This window comes from Peromyscus maniculatus, chromosome 5 (genome assembly GCF_049852395.1).
Source record: "Peromyscus maniculatus bairdii isolate BWxNUB_F1_BW_parent chromosome 5, HU_Pman_BW_mat_3.1, whole genome shotgun sequence".
NCBI lineage: Eukaryota > Metazoa > Chordata > Mammalia > Rodentia > Cricetidae > Peromyscus > Peromyscus maniculatus.
Genome location: NC_134856.1, coordinates 37,618,314 through 37,631,381, shown reverse-complemented (window position 1 = coordinate 37,631,381; position 13,068 = coordinate 37,618,314). Strand labels below are relative to the sequence as shown.

Below are 13,068 nucleotides of genomic sequence, written 5' to 3'. Positions count from 1 at the left end.
ACAGAGATGGTCTCTGCTCCATTGTCCTGAAATGGGTGCTGGTTGCCTGGCGCAGACACATCATTGACCAAGAAGAGGTCTTGACTCTGAAGTGACCTTTGGCTCTGAAATGGATGGCTTACCAGAGCCCAGGAGTCATCCGGTCTGGGAGAAGGGAGATAAAAAGAAGAGCAGCTTCCTGTGTGGCAGGGGAACGAGCGGGGAAAGCACTAGTCTTCTTGCCCAAGGCAGCAAGATGAAAGGTATTTGTACCCCTTTAATAGGTTTCTCAGCCTACACAGTAAACCGGATCAAGCCGAATTAATAGTGAAAGACCAAGTTTATTGGGCAAAGCACTCCCTGGTGACCTTTCCAGCCCCCAGAGGTGAGACAGGGGAAGGGAGCAAAAGAAATGACAAGGCCACACTGAAGAAGGGGGCCCAAATACCCTGCAGGCACAGGGTGGGGTGATGACGAATCCTACGCAAGCTGGTCCCATGTCCCACCATGGTAGGCAGGGTCCTCAGAAGCTTGCAGCCTTAGGGGAGAAGCAGTAGCCATCACAGGAAATGAAGAACTGGGCCCCTCTGGCGGTTCTCTGAGAGGGCGAGGTCTGGAGAGAGAATTGGAGCTGAGCCTGAGATTATAGCCAAACACCCTTCAGCAGCGAAGCCCACACACCATTCCTCACACAGGGCACTAGAGATCTTTGTGCATGTTCTCAGATCTCTTTAGCTCCTGGATCTTCTGGGGCAGAGTCTTGGTCCAGAACTGCAGCCTTCTGGCCTTCAGGGCTCGGCCCACAACAGGCTTGATGTTCAGCTGCAGGTACTGCTCATCATGGTCCAACATGGGCCAGTAGGGTTGACCCTCGCTGTTGGGGTTCCTGTGGATATGCCAGCCAGTGGGGAAGGGTGAGGTCACTCTGATCCAAAGACTAACCCCCTGATTTGGGTCATGGCAGTGGTACAATTAGGCTGGTGTTTAAAGGGGCTGATGGGTAAAGTGTCCTGATATAGGAATACAAGTGTTGCCCACTAGTTTCTGCTTCATGTAGGGAAAATTGCTTGACCTGTTTTACGTCTACATCTAAGAGGCAAAATCTAAAGAACTGTACACTATGGCTCATGAGCCTGGTCCCTGTGAGATGACCAGTAATTGACACCTACAAAGTGGATGTATAAATGTGCTATCCAGTAGAGAAGAAACTATTATATGATGGAAGATCCGTGAATGCTAAAGAGACAACCACCCCAATAGGAGACCTGTAGGGACCCACATATCCCTATAACACATAGAGAAGGTTGAGAAAGAGGTGTGTTCTCACCCATATCTTGCAAAGTTGGCCCAGTACTTCATCATCCTCCTGTTCAGTAGCTCTTCCTCCTCAGTGAGGAAAACTGGACTCATGAGAAAAATAAATATTGAAGTCCATGACACCACACACAACTGCTTAACACTCACAGTCCCAGCTACTGTCAGACCTGAAACTATCAGCTTTCTTACCTCCCTTCTTCACTGTACAATACCCAACATCCACACATGCCTCTAATTGAATTCGTGCCCCAATGTGCTGTCATCTCCATCACAGGCTAGACTGGGACAGGTTCAGGTTCTAATCTTGGTCTGATTTTTTCAGGCTATGATATGGTACACATTTGATTCTATCATCTCCCAGAACCTAGTTTTCTTCAAATGAACTAAGAGCTCAGGAGTCCCTGAGGTGTCACCTGAGACCTCCATCAGCTCAAGGAGAATAAGGAAGACTCACGTTTCATGCCAAAGAAGAAGGACCCAAAGACAAAAGGAACCTCATCAGCATGGTCAGCCTTCACATGGGGTGGCCTGAGACTCTTGAGAAAGCTGGGCTGATGTTGGAACTCATAGAAGTAGACGGGGTTGTGGGAACCTGAAGATGGGGACAAGAAGTAACTTATTGACCCCTCACCTAAAGTTTTTCTGATACATATTTGGTGACAAGGTACTTTGATCAAAAGTTACCTGGAATCATAAATGTTAAAGAGGAGAGAAAGTCCCAAGATGGAGCATGAGCTATGGAAAAGCCCATGGCAAAACAGTGCTCATGGCCTTCCCAGCTGAATGGTTATGTCAAGTCAATAGATTATCAGCAACCCATTTTCTCCTGTATACTAAGATGACACTCTCTTTAACTAGACATGAGACCTGGATTTTACACTGCTCCACAGTGCTTGCCAGTGACCTACATCTCTGAGTTGCTCCCCTAAGCCTTGTTACAGAGGTACTCACGCTGAAAATGTGCTACTTGGAGTGCAGGGATCACAAACGTGAAGTCTCCCATCATCTCTGTGAACTGTATTTGGAGGGTTTGTGGGTCCTCAGTGTCCCCCATGTACTCTCCCATTAGCAGGTCAGCACACTCAGGAGGCAGCATCTACTCCAAGGAGATCAGGATGAATGAGGTTAGACATGTTGTTGGTTAGGTAGGCAAGAGCCTTTGGTATGAGGAGAATGTGGTCTGTGATGAGATAGGGTGTAGGTAAAAATATTCATGGTCTTATGTCACCCCACACAGAATCACACATATATACTGACCTTCATTAATAGGGTTGCTGTCTGAGAAGGAGATATGAGAGACCTATCTATTTGAATAGGACCAGAGGTATCTCACCATTTGTGCTGCTGTATTCTTCAAAACATCCTGCAGGTTCTCTCTGGTTATTTCCTTTATTGTCTGAGCGAAGCCCATGACCTGGGGGTGGGGCAGAAGTGTGGGATCTGATGGACTTGGATTAGAGATGTATTGAGTTCCCACTACTTAACATATGAGTCTCCAGACTCCCAGAGGGTTGTAATTGAGCCTCACCTTGGGGATGGTCCAACCATACTCATCATTGTTGACACCAATGATGCTGGGGACAGGGTGAAAATCCACAGATGCTAATAACTCTTTGGGATGCCTGGGAAAGAACGCCCCATCCACAACAGCAGGGATGATCTTGAAGACCTGAGGGGTATAAAGAGTTAATGCTCAAGATCAACAAAATACATAGCCTGATACACTGAGTTACTACCACCATTTTCTCATTTTTGCTAGACTCCGGGTGCTCAGCTCACTCTGGAAGAGAATCTACACTTGGAATAGCCTCTCTTGGTATTCATATTATACATAGAGTTAAAGAACAAAAAGTCTGACTAGATCTTCCCAGACACACAATTCTACCTACCTTATTAATGATCAGAATCTCTGCTTCACTCTTGCCTCTCAGACAGTGCACAAAAGCCTCTGAGTCTATGGCCTCACATCCAGACAGGTTGGCCACCGTCTGTAAAGGGAAGAAGTGCGGATAAGATTTTTTTTCAACACAACCTTGATGCTAAATACCACACTATAGTGTGTGTTGTGTGTGGATTGGAATAAATATAAATTTTTCCCTTTGTCCTATTCCTCAAAGAAGACAGCCAGCAAGCAATATCCTTTCAACTTGCATATTTGTTTTTGTTGTTGATTTTGCTTAGAGTAGTTATGTTTACTTCACCCATCTTTCTGTGTTTCATGTATGAGAGAAGGAGTAAGTTTGCCAATGGTTGTATGTGAATGTAAGAGGACAAAGTCTTCTTTCTTCACAGATATCCCATTATTTTAGACAGGTGATCTTCTTGATTTACTGCTCCTACATTAGCTAAGCTGCTCCGTGAATATCCAGTGATTCCCCTGTTTCTGCCTCCCACCTGACTACAGGAATATTGGAATTACAGATACATGCTACTATCTCCAGGCTTTTGTGGCTTTTGGGGATTTGAACTTAGGTCCACAAGCTTGCACTCCAAGCACTTTTAAAAACCCACAGAGCCATCTCTCAAAGAAGATGTATTTTTTTTGGTCAGTGATGGAAGCTGCTAGGAGCAATTTGCTGGTAAGATAGCCCAACCATCCAGTATGAAGAAGAGGCTAACTCCTAACCCCTGTGTTTCTCAAAATTACTGGAAAGAAACTGTTTTCCATGATCATTGTTTCCCCTCACTGAACAGAAGACCAGACTACCAGACCATGAAGGCTGAGGGAGAAGACTAGGGCTATGATGGTTGAGGGCACTTACAGAGTAGACCATCTCGTGGGTGTCCGAGATAAGGTCAGGCAGCAGGGCTACTCCACTTTCCATGATGGCTCTGTGGAAGAGTCCTTTGGACAATGGGGACAAAACATGTGAAGACACACTTGTGCCACCTGCTGACTCGCCAAAAATAGTGACCTGGTCAGGGTTGCCTCCAAAGTGGGCTATATTCTGCTGAACCCATCGTAGGGCAGCCACTTGGTCCAGGTAGCCCCAGTTGCCTCTGGCATGCTGGTCTCCAGTGCTGAGAAGTGGAAGGGACATGGATCAAAGGGCTGTCTAGGTTCTGAACTGATTCTGCTCAGCCCAGTCCTAGACTCACCTGAAAAAGCCCAGGACACCCAGCCGATACTGTATATTGACCACCACCACATCTTCAATGGCTGCCAGAGTGGATCCATCATACATGGAAGCCATACCTGCAACCATCCCACCACCATGGATCCACACCATCACCTGGAAAAGTCAAGAGAGATGCCAGGAAGCTCCTATCTAGCCCAAGCTCTGCAAGACTACGTACTAGAGTAGCAGACGAATGATGTGCCTCTATGCAGCTCCACAAATACATAGAAATACTCAGCACATCAGGGCCTTGGTCATGGCTAGGAACTTCTAGTAGCCCTATAGGATGTTTCTAGTCCCCATCCCTACCATGTATTTTAGTTTGAATTAATGGCATTGTGTAGAGAGTAATGTCATAATTATTCAGACTCTTTATAGTGGAAGAAGGAGGGGCTGTCTCCATGGATTCTTCTCCAGATTAAAAAAGGAAAGGATTGCCGGGCGGTGGTGGTGCATGCCTTTAATCCCAGCACTCGGGAGGCAGAGGCAGGCAGATCTTTGTGAGTTCGAGGCCAGCCTGGGCTACCAAGTGAGTTCCAGGAAAGGCGCAAAGCTACACAGAGAAACCCTGTTTCGAAAAACCAAAAAAGAAAAAAAAAGGAAAGGATCACCAATCTCCTGGGCACAACAGATAACACAAAAGTAGAAACTAATAACCTCAATGTAGAGACTTGAGCACCTAAGTGGTTCTGCATGGCTCATGATGTAGAATGAGTCCTGGTTTTATCAAAGAACTAAAGCCTTCCGTCACTCAGTACTCTAATGCTCTGTGTCCCATACCCATGTTTCAGCTGCATAGTATGGCTGAGAAGGCCTTTTTTTGACACAAATAGGAGAAGAGTTTTCAACAAAGTCCATATTGCAATGGAGCTCAGGTTGCTTTTACCCCTTCTAATCATCTTGAAAACCATACCCTGTCCCCAAGCTGATCATTGTCACACACTCACAGGCAGTTTAGAGCCCTCATGGACATGAGCTGGTGTGTAGATGTTGAGATGCAGACAATCCTCAGACATAGAGATGGGAGGCAGGGTCAGTTTCATATCCTTCAGGCCCTCTGCATTCAACATTTCAAGGCTTTGCAGACACCTGATGGAAATAGCAGACAGATACTCCAAGAGATGTACAGTGGTCAAAATCAAATGTGAGTCTGGATTTTTTCTAAGCTACCTTTAAATGCTGTTCTTCATGATGCCCTGTTAACACATATTCCCTCTAAAGTTCCTTCCCACCAAGGTAAAGGCCGCAGGCTCCATGAGAACTGGGATAGAGCCAGATTTCTAGGGAGAACTCCAGTTGGCTTGGGCCTGGATGTTGTTTTTTCTAGCCTGGGATATAGAGAGTTCTAGGTGTCTCTATGCAGATTATTGGCTGTATTTTGTCACATTCACTGAACTGCATAAGAACAGAAAAGTGACCTAAGCGTTAACAGGCATACAATCTTTTCCTACTCTCTGTTCCTGGCTGTAGATGTGATGTGACCAGCTCTTATAATTCTCTTTCTCTGTGAATTCCCCCACATGACGAATTGCAATCTGGAACCTAAAACAGCAGCTTTCTCCCCTAAGTTGCTTTTGTCAGTATTTTATTACAGTAACAAAAAACAAACTAAGTTTGCAGTATTAGAGTCTTGTATGCACAGATACTAGAGGTATCGGTGGATACTACTGCCTTATAATACAGACTCTCAGGGAACTTCTTTTTCCTACACTGTCTCCAGGGAGAATTGGTTACATATCCTTGCTCCTTGGTCAGTGGTGCCTGGCCCTATAGGTTGTCACAGTGACTGTGAGTGTGGGCTTAGCAAGTATCCATGATGCTGCACTCCTGAGGATCTGAAGTGAATTGTATTGGATTCAGGGGTGCTCTCTGCTTACTATGTCACACAACTCATGCCTAGCGATCCCTCCCATTGTGGCATAGAACAGGGCTTAATGTGAATCTGTGAACAATTTTAGCTTTGTTCCTCTTTATAGTATCTGCATCTAACTCCCTATGGGTACCAATCTCTGACCCAGGAGACTGGTAAGGTTGTTCTACTCAACCTTAGTACATGTGTTAGGAAATGCATGTGGAACTCCCCACAATGGAAGAAAACTGCTACAGAGCTGAGATGGAGGAAAGACTTCAGCATGGCTCAGAGCTCAGAACAACTCTTCACCCCAGGGCCAGACATCCTCTGGGTCCAGAACTTACATGGCTGGATATGAAGTCCCATCTCTCACACCACTCCATGGCTCAGGGGACTCAGGGGGAGCAAAGCGCAGTTTTCCTACAGGTGGCTTTGCAAAGGGAATTCCCAGGAAGCTGTGGACACCAACTTTGGTATCCTTCACATGGACAAGGCTGCCTCGGACCTGGCCTGTGTGTGTGTTTCTGATGGGGCTGGCCTCTGATGAGTCCTGACCTGTGGGTGGAGAGATGCCATCAGGGTTAGTTTTGTGCAATCAGTTACCAGAGATTGTGAGAGTTCCTATCTCACTCTCACTAGTTACCAGGGCACACAGAATAGAAACCTGGAACCTCACAGTTCAGCTGTGAGGTCTGAGTATAGGAGCTCCTCTATCCCTCAGGGCCCGGAACCTTTTCTATTATCCCTGTTGAAAGGTGTCAGAGCATTTTTGGGGCCAAAGAGGTTACACACTCTGAGCAATTTGGCCACATGAATTTATGATTATTGTCATTCTTATCCAGAGGTCAGTAAAAGTTACAGTCATAGCTATATACCAAGGAGGAAAAACATCTTCTGATCACTTTCTTTAGAATTGTCTAGCACTGTCCAGAGCTCCTTACACTGAACTGTATTCCTCAGTCTGGAGTGATCTTAGACATCTCTGATGGTCTGGGTGGGCCCACAAAAATCAGTGGGCTTTGGTTAAGAGATTGGGAGGCACCTGTTTCCCATGCATCCATCCCCCAATCTGCCCCATGTTCCCTGGGCCATCCCTCCCACAAGCTCAGGCTCTGACATGCAGCATTTTGCAGCTCTGCCTCTAGTCATTCCCCATTGCCAGCTTAGTGAGCCTCACCCTGCACATGGAGGAGGAGAAGCAGGAGCCCCAAGACCACAGCATTCGGCCAGTTATGAAGTTGATTCAGTGGCATGACAGCTCTCATCCTGAGTCTGTGCTGCTACATAGGACTCCCACGTTTCAAAAACAGGAAGCAGAATATGTGGGCCTTGCCCAGGCAGGAATTTAAATAAGAAGGATGTAGGCAGGAACTTGGTGTGGTGGGGCAAAGTTCTCATTTTTTAAAAACTGATTAGTCAGAAGTGATAGGAGCCAGTGTCAAGAAGTTAGGGCAAAGTCACCTCTGCTATTTCTTTTTCCTCTTTGACTTCCTGGAAAGGCACAAGGTTGATTCTGAAGCTCTCATGTGATACTAGGAATCTTGTCTTCACTCCTGGGCAGAAAGCTGTAACAGGAGAAGATAGAGGGCTTCATGAGTAGGTACTTACTCATGATGTCACAGAAGAGATAGGCCATTAAAGGAGCTTTGAGTGTGACCTTCATCCTCAAGAATCCTCTGAATTGGAGACTCAGTGAGCCTGTTTCCAGGGTCCCTGGTCCTTACAATGATCTTAGGGTCTACTTAGACACCTCCATGTTAGGTCAAAGTTGTTAGATCAATACACAGGGCAAATTCTTCTGTTCTTTTAAAGTCCTCAGCCCCTCTTTACTCCATCCTCATGATGTGTCTTCTCTAGTGGCCAGCTCCTGTCAAGATCAACTTCACAGTCATTTATCCATTTAACAAATGTTTAATTGTTTGAGTTTATTTATTTACTGTGTTCATGCTTTTTTTAAATTTATTTATTTATTTATTATTTATTTTTATTGCATGAAAAAATTATTTTTTATTTTTGATTCATTTTACACACCAACCACAGACACCCCCCCTTTCCCTCCTCCTGCCCCTCCAGGTTTCCCCCTGCCCAACCCACCTCTTTTCTCTCCTCCAACAAAATGAGGTCTCCCATGGGCAGGTACAAAGCCTAGTACATTCAGTTGAATCAGGACAATCCCCTCTCCCTGCATCAAGGCTGTGTAAGGTATCCCACCATAGACAGTGGTCCCCAAAAAGCCAGCTCATGCACAAGGGAGGGATCCCAATCTCACTGCCAGGGGCTCCTCAGGCAGACCAAGCTACACAACTGTCTCATTTATGCAGAGGGCCTAGTCCAGTCCCATGCAGGCTCCACAGCTGTTGGTCTAATGTTCATGAGTTCCTGGTAGCTTGGTTAGGTTGTCTCTGTAGGTTTCCCCATCATGATCTTGATGTCCATTGCTCATAGAATCCCTCTTCTCTCTCTTTAACTGGACTCCCAGAGCTTTGCCTGGTATTTGGCTGTGGATCTCTTCATCTGCTTCCATCAATTACTGGATGAAGGCTCTATGAGGACAATTAGGGTATTCACTGATCTGATTACTGGAATTAGCCAGTTCAGGCACCCTCTTACTGTGTTCATGAACATATGTGTGTGAATGCTCCCAGGCCATGGTTCACAAATGGAGGTGATGGGATGATTTGTGTAAGTTCCTTCCTCTGTGTAAGTTACTTCCTCTAATTCCACCATATGGAACCCAAAGTGGAACTTGGGTCATCAGGGTTGGAGGAAAGTTCTCTTGCCACCCCTTGATCAATATTACATGTAACCATGTGACAAACACTTAATGGGCTTTGCTAGGTCCAACACTGGGGTCAATCTGATGTCTCAGAACCTATGATAAACCTGAGATAAAAGTCTATAAATAGAAGTTTCAGAATCACAATAAAATGCTGACATGATGTATCAAAGGATGCGGGATCAGAAGTCCGTATTCAGTCCAGACTGATTTCCCAGAGGAAGTGGTGTGGGGATCAGTATCAATCGCCTTTACTGCCACCTGAGAATTGACCTTGACTCCAAATTATCTTCATTATTATCTAAATAATAGTTTATAGGCTAACAGCATGGCACTTCCTCTTTGGTGTCTGGCTGGCTGTTTACCTGGCACAGCACAGCTCAGTTTTCCTGCCTCCTCTGATCAACAGGTGCTCCCTATATTCCATGTCACCTTTTCAATGGACTCTTGCCCTGTCTGTGGTTCTAGCCTTTCTTGGAAGATGTTTTCTCTACTCCAAGTTCCCAACCAAAGAAAGAGCTGGACCATGAAAGCCGTGAAGTAGCCAGTTCCTCGAATCTTGGGATGAAGGAACTAGATTCCCAATGTATCATGGACATTGCTGTGCTTCTTAAGCCCAGACATGTTTGTAGCTCAGTTAAGAAAATCCTGGTGTGCTCTGCTACTCACTGCACCATCACTCAGAGCCCCTGTGTTGATGATGGTCATGGCTACAGTAAAAATGTGAAATGAAGAATATACTCATGCTCTGTTCTGTGGAGGGAGGCAGGAGTGAGTATGGAGAGCAAGAGAGAATGAAAAAAGAGATGAGATCGATAGATAGATAGATAGATAGATAGATAGATAGATAGATAGATAGACAGGGAGAGTAGAATGTAGGAGCTCAAGTCCATGAAAATTCCTTCAATGAGGTATTACTATATCCTTGCTCAATAATCAGATTTAAGACCCATAAAGTCAAGTGTTGGCAAAGACATGGAGCTCCTGGCACTACATACACCACTGGAGGGGATACAAAATGATATGGTCATTATAGACATCAGTTAGACATTTCTTTTAAGCAAAACACATTTATCCTGTGATTGAGTAGTTTTACTCCCAGGTCTTTAGTTCAAGGAATTGAAAACAACAATTACAGAAACTCATACTTCCAAAGTTCATAAGGGCTTCAATAAAAGTAGTGAAAATGAGGTTACTCAGGTGTGCATCAACTAGGAATTGGGTAAAATATGTTGTGTACATATATGGAATGACACTGTTAACCAAATACAGCACACTTGAATCTTCAGGACCTCTTACTCAGTAACAGGACCAGTCACATAGGAATTCTTTTCTAAGATAGGATAGCTAGGACTCTGATGTTTCTAAATTATATGCAGTTTCCAAAAAGAACCATCAGAAAGTGGTTGCCCTGGAGCAGAGACCAGGCAATGACTGACCGAGAGGCGCTCAAGGGAACTTCTTCCAGTGAAATTAGGAGACTCTTATTTATGTGAAAGTGATTTCTCAGGTCATAGTTTTATGCAAAATTAACCCATCTATGCTAAAAGTAGGCAAATTTCATTGCATAGAAATCATTGACATTAGAGATTCTAAATGTGACACTGGGCACGGGGGGGGGCAATAGAGGGTAAAGGATGGAGCAAGAGAACATAAGGGAATGGAATGGTAGAGCTGGAACAGAGTCAGAGCGGGAGAGTAACAAAGAGATATCTTGATAGAGGGAGACATCATGGGGATAGGGAGAAACTGGGTGTTAGGGAAGTTCCCAGAATTCCACAAGGATAACTCCAGCTTAAACTACTAGCAAAAGTAGAGAGGGTGCCTGAACTGGCTTACTCCAGTAGTCAGATTGGTGAATACCCTAATTGTCATCATTGATCCTTAATTCAATAATTGATGGATGCAGATGCAGAGATCCACAGCCAAATACCAGGCTGAGCTCTGGGAATCAAAGAGAGAGAAGAGGGAATCTATGAGCAAGAGGCATCAAAATCATAATGAGGAAACCTACAGAGACAATCAAACCAGACTGGTGGCAACTCATGATCATTAGACCAACAACTGTGGAGCAACCATGGGACTGGACTAGACCCTCTGCATAAGTGAGACAGTGGTGTAGGTTGATCTGCTTGAGGGGCCCCTGGCAGTGAGATTGGGATCCATCCCTGGTGCATGAGCTGGCTTTTTGGAGCCTACTGCCTATGGTGTTACGGGTTAAGACCTGCCTCAGCCGAATGTACCAGGCTCTGTTGACTCCCCATGGGAGGCCTTATCATGATGGGGGAGAGAATGTTGAATGGGCTTGTGGGGGGAAGGCTAGAGGAGTGGGAGGAGGGAAGAGAGGGGGATCTGTGGTTGGTGTAAAATGAATTAAAAATTTCTTAGTAAAATAAATGACACAGCTACTGAAAGTCTAAAGACCATTTGGTGAAGTGTCCTGTATGTCAGCAGAAATGGAGACCTCACAGATGCATGGGTGCAGCAGGAGCTCAAGTTCCCAGTAAATGTATCTGGCAACTGTCCTCCTAGACTCAAAGGAAGGGATCTTCTCCGACCATCTACTGATCCAAGGCTAAAAGATAGTCTTGTCTTTCTTCTGCTCCCTGGTGTTTGCAATGTGGAATATAGAAATCATCCCATCCAATGGCCAAACACCCTAATAGTTGTGCTAGAAACCCCATCCAACGACTGAGGGATCTGGATGCAGAGATCCACGACTAGGCCCCGGGTGGAGCTCAGGGAGTCTAATTAGCGAGAAAGAGGAGGGTTTATATGAGCGAGAGTTGTTGAAACCAAGGGACAAATAGCCAAATGAATGGAAACACATGAACTATGAACCAATGGCTGAGGGGCCCCCAACTGGATCAGGCCCTCTGAATGGGTGAGATAGTTGATTGGCTCGATCTGTTTGGGAGGCATCCACGCAGTGGGACTGGGTCCTGTGCTCATTGCATGAGTTGGCTGTCTGAAACCTGGGGCTTATCCAGGGATGCTTGGCTCGGCCTGGGAGGAGGGAACTGGACCTGTCTGGACTGAGTCTACCAGGTAGATCTCAGTCCTCAGGGGAGGCTTTGCCCTGGAGGAAGTGGGAATGAGGGGTAGGCTGGGGGAAAGGGGAGGGGGGCGGAAGGGGGAAGAACAAGGGAATCCGTGGCTAATATGTAGAACTGAATGGTGCTGTAAAATAAAATAAAAGGAAAAAAAGAAATCATCCCATCCAAAATGCTATAGATTTAGTGTCTCCCCTCCATACCCTCTTTGTGTGTTCAGGCTCTATCTATGCAGATGTTCTCTTTGTCTTCATCTCCCTTTCTGGTCAACATCTGGGCTTTGGGAACTGAAAGGACCACTCCACCTGATTCTTCCAAGCTCAAAGATGTGGAAGTAGCTTCTTTATGTTACCAGGAAATGTTGGTGTGTCCTCTTAATTCTGGCTGCTGTATAGCATGACTTGGGGTAACATCCATATGTGCTCTAACTCCCACTGCACCATCATTCAGAGGCTCTTCATAGATGATGGTGGAGACTATAGTGAACATGTAGAATGAAGAAGATTCTCAAAATCTGTGTGTGTGGTGAAGAGGATGGTCTAGAACCTTTCATTTGCAGGTAGGAAGAGGGAGGTGGACTAAAGTCTACAGAACTCTCTTTATGGAGATACTACTACATATGCACATACTCAGTGGTGGCAAAGACAGGGAGCCACTGGCATGTTCACACATGCATACCCAGAGGAGATGCAAAATGGATAGTCATGGTGAAAGACAGGCTGACCTCTTCTTCAAAAGTTAAACACACTTGTGCTGGGACTCAGCAAATCTATTCCTGTTGATATAGCCTACCTGAATTTCCAGCACACTTTTTCCATTCTGTATCTGATCTTGTCCTCTGTCTCTATGGCATTTATTATCAGGTCAGCTCAAACATAAACTCTACAATGAGGATATTAAGAGTCTGGCCATGAGGAAGCCCACATCATGAGCATCATTCTTTGTTCCATCAGCTCAGTGTAACCAAAAAGA

General features: G+C 45.4%; 1 protein-coding gene across 1 annotated transcript; it reads right to left on the bottom strand.

The window, feature by feature from the left end:
- Positions 1 to 300: 300 nt before the first annotated feature.
- On the bottom strand, positions 301 to 7,569 carry LOC102906923 (acylcarnitine hydrolase-like). The gene is made up of 12 exons (XM_006998798.4): positions 7,445 to 7,569; positions 6,612 to 6,822; positions 5,363 to 5,504; positions 4,396 to 4,529; positions 4,059 to 4,317; positions 3,186 to 3,284; positions 2,825 to 2,965; positions 2,630 to 2,710; positions 2,248 to 2,392; positions 1,751 to 1,888; positions 1,307 to 1,379; positions 301 to 865 (listed from the first exon to the last, which is right to left on the bottom strand). The coding sequence occupies exons 1-12, from the start codon at positions 7,530 to 7,532 to the stop codon at positions 679 to 681; spliced, it is 1,698 nt and encodes a 565-aa protein (XP_006998860.1). The 5' UTR covers positions 7,533 to 7,569; the 3' UTR covers positions 301 to 678.
- Between the last annotated feature and the right edge of the window lie 5,499 nt (positions 7,570 to 13,068).

Excerpts from the sequence above, each read along its gene's own strand:
- LOC102906923 (XM_006998798.4), bottom strand. The coding sequence starts at position 7,532 with ATGAGAGCTGTCATGCCACTGAATCAACTTCATAACTGGCCGAATGCT. Across the intron at positions 4,318-4,395 it reads GGTGTCCTGGGCTTTTTCAG|CACTGGAGACCAGCATGCCA; the intron begins GTGAGTCTAGGA and ends TCCACTTCTCAG. Across the intron at positions 866-1,306 it reads GCCAACTTTGCAAGATATGG|GAACCCCAACAGCGAGGGTC; the intron begins GTGAGAACACAC and ends GCATATCCACAG.